This window comes from Danio rerio, chromosome 12, assembly GCF_052040795.2.
Source record: "Danio rerio strain M-AB ecotype USA chromosome 12, GRCz13ab, whole genome shotgun sequence".
Classification (NCBI taxonomy): domain Eukaryota; kingdom Metazoa; phylum Chordata; class Actinopteri; order Cypriniformes; family Danionidae; genus Danio; species Danio rerio.
The window spans coordinates 17,462,970-17,473,265 of record NC_141032.1 but is presented as its reverse complement, the minus strand read 5'-3'; the positions used below and the strand labels follow the sequence as shown (position 1 = coordinate 17,473,265).

At 33.8% G+C, this 10,296-nt stretch overlaps 1 protein-coding gene across 1 annotated transcript; it reads right to left on the bottom strand.

Annotated features, from left to right (window-relative positions):
• Positions 1–1,010: 1,010 nt before the first annotated feature.
• mylpfb (myosin light chain, phosphorylatable, fast skeletal muscle b) lies at positions 1,011–3,393 on the bottom strand. The gene is given in 6 exon segments (NM_001004668.1): positions 1,011–1,291; positions 1,571–1,619; positions 1,718–1,796; positions 2,270–2,450; positions 2,893–2,988; positions 3,336–3,393. Coding segments are annotated over 6 exon segments (513 nt in total). The 5' UTR covers positions 3,339–3,393; the 3' UTR covers positions 1,011–1,186.
• Between the last annotated feature and the right edge of the window lie 6,903 nt (positions 3,394–10,296).

Genomic DNA, 10,296 nt, shown 5'->3' with positions numbered 1-10,296 from the left:
ATAAAAAATGTGGTTTATTTTCTTTTTTCCCCTGTTTAAATTATAACTTAGCCTTTCACTGTCATTTATAAAGCATAAATAGTCCTTACTTTAGATTAGGTCACAAAACTAGATGGAGTTGAGTTAATAAAGCAGTTCTAAACATTCAAAGTAACTTTTAATATATACCTGAATAATAAGATATATGAATGTTAATTTAAATAGGTTATTAATCATACTTCATCATCAGTTTTCTTATACCTTATTTACAGTTTACTTATTACTTATTTTCTCAAAAACTTTAAGCTTTACAGAATTATATTTCCCTTATCAAACTTGGATTACTGCAGCACTACCAAGTTCTTCATTTAATTGAATGAATGAATGAATGAATGAATGAATGAATGAATGAATGAATGATTGAATGAATGAATAAATGAATAAATACAGCTTGAATATGCCCCAAAGTTTCCTTGTAGTCTGTCAAGTGTCAACATATTTGGGTGCTGTCTTATATAGGTCAGAAGGTGTAAATCTACTTGCATATAGCAGTTTCAAATACAGTTTAAAAATGCCAAAGTGCTTTTATGTAACCTTAAATAATGTAAAGCCTTTAAGTGTAACAGTAAAATACTTGTTACAAAATCATGTGTCTATCATTCATATATTTTCTCTTGTAATGTAAAAGAATAGACACAAAGATAAATATTTTGATTTTATTAGGCTGTTTTATTATATTTTACTAATTTGCTGATTTGTTCTTATCTTTGAGTTACAAACTTTTAGAACAAAGAGATGAAAGAAGGAAAAAAGATAAAACATTGAAAAAATAGGACTTTGAGTTGGAAAGTTAAACGGGAGGAAATGGGGAAAGGTTTTTACTGTTTTTTTCTATTTTCCTAATGATTATTGTCCATTCATTTTCTGTCTCTTCCAAGAAAGCTAGTAGGACATTGTGAGATGGTGGCTTTCTATTACTGATATGTATAATCTCAGTCTGTACAGTTTATTTGTCAAGAGGAAACAGAGTGTGATTTTAGATCATTTTATTGAAAGTAATCATATTAGTTAAACAACACTCACATTCAGCCCAAATGCCAACAAACCTTTAGTTCAGATAAGTATTTTTTTCAAAGGGCAGATGAACCATGACGGACTGACATGGTGTGGTAATAAGAGAAGGTAGAGAGATTATTAATGGATTAAATTATTCTTCTTCTTTCTCCTCTCCATGTGTGATGACGTAACAGATGTTCTTATAGTCTACATTGCCAGCTACATCTGGAGGGAAAGCAGCCCAAAGGTTTTTCATCTAGAAGAAAATTATAAGAGGATCTTAAACAAAATAATAAAATAAAATAAGGACCACAGGTTACCTTCTTGTTTAATTAAAAAAGTGGTAGGGTGGGGTTGTGGTATTGAATAAGGTGTTATGTGTGCCTGCTTACTTGCTCAACTAAAAAAAGAAAACACTATCTCTATATGTATAGTATTTAGCACATGTAAAACGTAGCATAGAATTTCACATTTCCTTGCTGTAGCACAAACGTCAGAAAAAAACACTAATTAAAATATTACAACTACAACTAACCTCCTCTGCCGTAAACCGGTCACATTGGGTGGTCAGAAGTTCCTCAAGGCTAGAGAATGAAACAATAACAGTTGTAAGGGCTTTATACTGTAAATGTTCTTTATGAAATATTCTTTAGCGTAAACAGGAATTGGTAAAGACACTTACAACTCCTTTTTGATTGTGCCTGTTGCCTCAGGGTCTAGGACTTTGAAAGCACTCACAATAACATCCTCAGGGTCAGCGCCTTAATTAATAGATTGATAATTAAAGGTTGTGAATGCTTGATAAAATATTAGTACTAAACTTTTACAATTCAAAACTATATTATCCACATTTTCTGAAAAGATGAAAAAACAAATTTTTTTTTTTTTTTGTCTGTAAAACTTGGCCGGTTAGTGAAGTCAAAGAAAGTTAAACAATTATGGTCTTTAGATCTAACTCCCTGTACTAGCTATCAGTAAGTCTGTAAAGAAAAGCAATAGCAAATAGAAGGTGTTGCCTTCTGTAGCTCAAACAGTAAAATGCAACACCAAGATCATAGTTATTGAATCCCATCTTCAGTCAAATGCATGTAAAAGTAATATAAAAGGTTCTCTGCTGAGATGAAAATGACATATTTGTATACCTAATTTATTACCCAAAACCAAAAGTATGAGCATTTTAAGTTTAATGTGTTTACTGTGCTAAACTTGGTAAGTGAAGATTTGGACAACTCACCCTTTAGCTTTTCACCAAACATGGTAAGGAAAACAGTAAAGTTGATGGGGCCACTGGCTTCTTTGACCATGGCTTCTAGCTCTTCATTTTTTACATTTAGCTGACCCATTGTTGCCAGCACATCCCTCAAATCATCCTTGCTGATAATACCATCTCTGTTCTGGTCAATGATTGTGAAAGCCTGTTTGTTTTAGAGAGGGTTAAACAGTTAATGTCAGTTCATGTTGCACTATGCAAGATACAAGATCTAAGCAGAAGATATCGTTCATGTTAGTGCTGTCTAGACTGAGACTATGCAAGTCAACATTAAGGGTTACAAATACAGTCTTCACAGAAGAAAACATTTTTCTTTAATTAGGAAATATATTTCCTTTTCTGAAAGTCTTTCGATATGCCATCTTTTAAACTGGGTATGACATTTGAGACCAAGAAGTATCTTGGCAGCTGCTGCCTACTTGTCTTTCTAAGCTGTTAAAAGGTCACAGACAAGACTTTGGGGTTAGTGGGGATGGGAGGGGGGTGTAAGGTGTATCCCCAGTTAATAAGAATTAATGTACTGAACTAATATTAGGTTGAATCAAATACAACACATACTTTAAATTATTGCAGAACATGCAATATACCTCCTTGTATTCCTGGATCTGGCTCTGCTCGAACATGGAGAAGACATTAGAGCTACCGCCCTCTGCCTGCTGCCTCTTCTTGGCTTTCTTGGGTGCCTAGATATAAACAAATGTAGTGAAACAATACAGTTGATTGTTACGCTGGTCAGTGTTCATATGCAACTTTTATCATCAAATAAAATTTCAGCTAATTTCCCTGTGTAAATCTTCTACCTGCTGCAAATTCAAATTCCCATTTCCAGTGGCAATGAGGTTCTATATTTCATATGATAATAAGGAAAGATTTTTTTCTTTGTCTTCTATCAAGTGGTTAATTGCACTGTCACTCCCTACAAATATATTTTATCTACAGTCATTATTAATTTGTCATCAAATGATGATCAGATTTCAACAATTAACCTCATCTTGAAGAACTGAATTCATATTTTTTTGTAGACACTTACCATTTCTCAAGGTTTTTGTCGTTGGTCAAATTAGGAGTTACTCCACGTTGATGTGACTGACATCAGTGAAGTTCCTTCTCAGGTCTTATATACTGGCCAAAGTGTGCTAACTTTAGAATCAACAGTAGGTTTAGAAAAGTGAGTGCTAGTGAAAGTACAAGAGAGGAGCTGTACTTTGGTGTCATTTTTCATTCCTGATCTAAAATAGGATTTGCACATTTTGGAATGAGAAGAGAACTGTCTAGAAAGTTTGGTTAAATTGTGGAGAAATATGGCAAGGCCAAGAAGGACATTGTTGCTGGTTTGAAAAAAGGTTCATATGTCTCTTATTAATCTAATTATTACATTTTGATAATATTCTTCTAGATTAAGGCTTGGTATGTGGATATCTTTGTAAGTGATAAGTCATTTTAATGCAACCCATGGTACTTCTATACATGACAGCATTATTGTAGCTACAGAGTAAATATCTGAGTTTTATCAAAAGTGTGAAACATAAAAATGTGTTTCTTATTATATTTTCATTAAAAATGTACCATTTCTAGTAATATGGTTTAATAGTTTGTCATTATTATTGTTGTTGTAACAGAATATTTAGATTTAACTCAGGTGTGAATTGCAATACTATAAAATTAAAATGTTGGTCTGATAGTCAGGTAGTCAACTCAACTATCTATTACCACACTATTATTTTTGTTAAAAAGCATTTAGGGAGTTTGTATTATAACTCGGGTTGCTGTGTATTCAACAATTATCATCTGCAGTCTACTGAAAGACAAATAATAAATAACAACTGGCAAGTAACAACATATCAAATTGATAAAGATTCTGTTTGTATATGTTTGATTTGTGTATAGGATGAAGCTTTTCAATCAATGGGCTCTATATTGAGTAGCTTAAAGACACCCCATGTAGTCCAAAACAGCATTCTGCAGCCCTCCCTCTTTACACCATATATGCAATCCATGAAGCACCATATATGCAGTTCATATCATTTATCTTTGGCCTAACACAGAAAGCATTGAAATTCAGAATTGTGGGAAGTGAACTGCAAGAGACTTGGTCTTCTCTTTTCTTTCTTTTTTTTTTTTTTTGACACGTCATGGCATTCAAAACTTGTGTGTGTGTATACATAAATGAATTGAAAGCAATGAATGGGGTCTTTTTTGTTTTACAGGCTGTTATACCAGTTATTAAACAGCTATACAGAAGATTAACATACTTTTATAACTCAATTTCCAATGAACACATTTCTTGACAAAACACCACAGACAATATATTTTTTTAATATATACCAGTCAAAAGTTTGAGGTGACTGCACTTTAAAATAACGGTTCAAAAGTAGTTTATTCCAGTGATTTTAAAGATGGTTTTTCAGCTTCATTATTCCAGTCACATGATCCCTCAGAAATCACTCTAATATTTATTATTATAATTATTATCATTGTTATTATTATTAATGGTAATAGTAATAAAAGCAACAATAACTGGAATAATAATTTCATTTGAAACTACATGGAAACAGCAGATATTTAACATTTTATTAAATATTTAACTTTTTTTTTTTTTTTTTTTTTTTTTTTTTTTACATTTAATAAATCCTGCCTTACACAAATTTTCAGTCATGGCTGTTGTCCTCTACTCTGTAACCACATGGCCTCTTCCACTCCCCTGAGCTAAATTTAGGGTAAGGGTTTCTAAAGATGTTTGTCAGCTGAATCTCTTGGATGCAAAATATTGCCTAAAACACATACAAAGGTTTGTAATGATCTTTGATCTGATTCAAAGTTTAGCCTTGAAGGAGTTTAAAAATTCAAATACAAAGATTGATTCAGTACAAGCTACATCAGCAGAAGAAAAATTTAGTTTTCAGTCCTTATGGTTCAAAATGAGTGAAACATTGGTGGCAGCAGTAGATGAATTGGAAAAATCTTGGTTTGCTGTGGCTAGACTGTCTTTTAGCTGTATGCTATATTCTGTGGAAATAGTTTGATAGGTTGCAGAAGAAGAAGTAGAAGATTTATAGATAAAAGAGGTTAATTTATTCATTCATTCATCATAAAATAATAATAAATAATAAAATGGCCCGAGATGCCATATGTGTCTTGCAACCTGACAGATTGACAAGCAATTAGGAGAATGGATGTCTAAATTATTATTGAAATAATTAATATTACACTAACACTTACAGCTTTATAGCCTAGTTGACAAAGTAAACCAAATTTACAACATACTTTTTATAATAACACTGTATTGTCATGGACATTTATGCACTGATTAATTCTCTGTGAAGTAAAATCTATAAAGATTGAAACTGAAAAAAATGTTTGTCTTTCTTTTGTTTTTAATTCTTCACACAAAAAAGTAGGCAGTTGAGATAGTGTATTGCAAACAGCAGTGTAAAAAAGCAAAAGTAGATTTTTTTGAGATAATATTAAACTTAGATTTAATATTTAAATAACCAGAGGGCTTTGTCTTTTTCACCTCTAAACAACACAATCATTTTACAGAAAAAAGAAGCTCCTTAAAAGTTTAATATATATATATATATATATATATATATATATATATATATATATATATATATATATATATATATATATATATATATATATATATAACTAATTCACCTTAATCATTACATGTTTCATGGTTAATATCTTCATTGGATAATGATCAGTAGATATATAAAAATTATACATTTCCACCCTACTTTCTTTCATTATTTTTGCTCATTACGAGAATGTGTTCTTCAAACAGACACATCCTTTTAGTTTTATCAAGTGTGTAAATGCACTATCAAAACATACTATTTTTTATAATTTGAAACAAGCTTTGTCTAATGACAAATCAGCAGAGAGAGAATCCATGTGCAGATTTATTGACGAGAATGATGTGATGAATGATGAACAAGCAGGGTCAGATAACAGCAAACAAATGGGTCCGTTATTCATACGTGGTTTACTTATTAGCTGGATTTGGTTATTGACGATTTGACATGATCCAGGATCATTTCTTTCTTCAAAACTGATCCGAGAGTTGTTGTCAGAGCAACAGTTCTGGTAGCTTAAACCTGCTCGGTAGCATGCTCATTTCAAATAAACAGGATTAGATTGGGTCAGTTCAAGCAAAGATAACACTGAAAGTATGTAACGAATTCAGATATTTTCTTACAGTACTTGGTTATTTACACTTAGGAAGCTAACCAAGAACCATATATAAAGTTAGAAATTATATATTAATAAAACTTGCAATCTGCACTACGAAGTAAAAGTACAAAGACTGCCACCTGGTGGTTCAAAAAGAAAAATTATTGATAAACAATTTAGATACAATAGTGTACAATCGCTTTAGTACAATTTGTTTATATGCACATCATGCACAATATTTGACTTGTTTTTTAAAGGGATAATACATTTATGCAGTCATGAACATGGTTTGACAGCTAATAAGACGGTGATTTGATGCGTTACAAAAGTTGCAGACACCATTATATCAAAATGCTTTCTTTATATCAAAACGCTTTTGTCATGCAAAATTCCAGGTATTCTTTACACTGATTAAGAAACTGGCTACTATATTACTACTGTGGCTACAATAATAATGGAAATCTGCTCTAACATTAAAGCTAAATAAAATGCTAAATACTCTTGACACATGAATGTAAAGCCTGCAGCCCACAACATAAGTGGAAAGTTTATGCATATCATATTTAACAAACAGTTTACTATGAATTTTAAGGAATTTAGCTCACATGGATAATTGAATAAATCAGATATCATCATTAAGCTGCGGTCACACTGGGTTTTTCCTCCCATAGACGTTCATTCATACGCACGTGAATGCGTCAGACCGGAAATGCAGGGTCATGCGTTAAGTTTCGCAGGTTGCTGCAGTGCAAAGTTCAAGCTTGGTGAACTCTGGCCTGCGAAATCGCATCACTTGACTGCATGAGACCAATCGAGGATCAAAACATGACATCTCTGGACAAAAAATTAAAACATGGAGCAATCGCTCGCTTTTTTAAATGTCTAATAAGCTTGTTTAATCCCACCCCTTTTGGCAGCGCCGCACGACAGAATATCGCATGCTCAAACTCTAGTGTGACCGCAGCTTTAGGCTGCTGTGCATCAACCAATCATTACATTGCTGATCATGATTTCGAGGATCGATAGATCAGTCCTGCACAGCACATGCAGCGATCTCAGATCAGTTCATCAAAACATTTTAATCTGATTTGTGGACTTGTTTGAAGAACCAAATTAGCCAGAAATCAGTTATCAAGACAAACAGATCCATGATCTATTAAATCATCTTTGATCATTTAAGCAAGGTACAAAGAATGGACCCCAATGCAAAGTCAAACACAGAATCAGTCAACGCAATCACTAAGCAGGAGAAGAGTTTATATAGTCATTGTAATTGCTTTCATGTGCAGAAAGGGATGCTAGGAAATGTAGTGGGTAAGGATTTAAAGGGTCACGAAACACCAAAACACATTTTTTGAGCTGTTGTCAGTCGTATATTTGTCCCGCACTGCTAAAAACACTATTAGGACACCTATATTTCACTAAAAAGTGTAAATTTAGACGCGCGACAACAATAACTTACGTGTCTAAGGAGGAACATTGTTTACCTGAGAGCTGTTCTCATCTGCAAACGCTGAGATCCGGATTCGCTTGTAGTCTCCTCTAAATAAAGACTCGGCTCTAGTTGCTGGTGATTGTCCTGTCTCTACAGATTTGGTAAGTGAGCGACCAGTGCTCTTTGTTTATTCAGTTCGTATTTTATTCGTATCAAACAAACTATTGCACCGAGTGTAAACAAGTTAGCACTAACAGTTACAACCAAACTATAACCTTGTGTTGAATTTTGTGACCGGAATAACACACACGGCTTTCTGACGCTACCTGCCGTGTGCATCTAAGTTTCCGGGAAATGCTGAGTTTTTTTTTTTCTCTCATTCGCCGTGCGGTATCAAACATTGCATGAAAAATACACGCTTAGAGCAGCTACTCGAATCAAATGTCACGTTTATCGGGAGGGACATGAATGAATGCCCTGAATGAAAGAGCAAAACTGCAGTTAAAGTCCACCATTTAATAATTCGGCAAATAATTCGACTACAGATGTCCATGTAAACACAGTCACATTGTCCGCTGTGGTTGTGTGTTTTGACTCTAAAATTCGGCGCGCCCAAATAGACACTCCCACACCAAGCCTATTTTCTTCCTCCGACACTCCCCCTAAACAGAGCTGGACACGCCCACTTTTCTGACTTTTTCCAAAGTAGAGGTGTGAAAACACCCTGCTGAAATGAGGGGGTTTCATGGCCCTTTAATAGTCCGTTGACGGTGACCTCTGGTGACGATAGGGGGAACCACAGAGATCATGCTACATTCTGAAAGACATAAAATAAAAAAAATCTTCGTTTAATTCCATAATTGCATTATTTTGTAATAGGGATAGTATCCTAGTTAAAACCTACTTATAACATTTAATTTATATAACATTTATAACTAGTTTATTTGATTCCTTTACTTGAGCTTGAAAAAAAAAACATTTTACATTACCATCTGGTTAACCACTATGCCATTGTCAAAATTACTGCTCCCCACATCACACTCATAAAAAAAGGGCTGCATGAACAGCGGGAAAATTTAAAACCAGTGCCATAATAGCAATCAGACCAATGTAGCCTATAGTGTTTTTTCACAATCCTTTGCGCCAACCCCAAGCGCCAACCCCAAACGTCATCAACACTAACTTTCATTGCCATTCTTTGCACTTTTTTTTTTTTTTTGGTTATTTTGTAATCATGCAACACTAATAAATATTATTTAAAAAAAAAAAAAAAAAAAAAAAAAAAAAAAATATATATATATATATATATATATATATATATATATATATATATATATATATATATATATATATATGACAGCTATTTGGGGGATTATTTTATGCTTTCTAATTTGCTGTAGGGCTATACTGAAAGGAAAGGATGAATATGTTAAAGCCTACCTAATCACTGTAGCCTGACGGATGAACAAATAAAATTAAAACTTTATGAATAAATAGGATATCTTGTAAGATACTGCATGATACAAATATAGTATTATTTGATCAATTTTGTAAGTTTTCATTACATTTTAGGCATGAAATCCACGCTGAATCCACCCTTCTGATGGGATCGGTTTAATCTGGATTTTTTGGATCAAAGTGATCCAAATCCTACAAAAAAAGGTCTAAAAAACCCAAACTAAAGGTTTGATCCGGATCAAAACCAAGATTGCATTACGTGATCTAATCCGATTATGTAATCCATTTTTTCCTTCGAAAAACCCATTTTCAAGATTTGATCCAATCCCTTATCGAAAATCCTAGTGGATTACTTTTGAAAAACCGGGCCCCAGGCTCTCAAACGAATCCGCATTTTTTTTGGACTGGTACTTTTGAGTGACAGATGTAGTTCTAATTTATCGTCACTAGGGAGCGGTGTGGGGCCCGCACGGTTGTCATCTCACACCATCCACAGTGACAAAACAATCCAGTGAACCCCCACAGCTTGTGGACAGAGCTGATTCACGAAGAATATTGTGTTGCTAATAGTCATGGAAAGCCGACGAACATTACAAAGCCTGCTGTGTACCGTGACAACCCGTGTGCGAAACACGTCCTTCTGTGCACTTCTTAAAAATTGGAGGAATAATGTAAAATAAACTTAATCTCTGTATGGATTGGAGTATCAGTCACATCACCAAACATTACCTGAGTCAAGTGCGGTGACAGCGGGCTTGACCAAGGAGGATTGCGCTGCGGAGCCATAAGCAAAAAACTGCCTCGAGAATGATTGGAAAAAATAGGATGAAAGCACAGTTTACGGAGACCGTGCACATTAGAGGGCAGTATTGCAACAAAAAGTATGCCAGCTGCCCTAAAACACCAAAGAAGAAGAAGA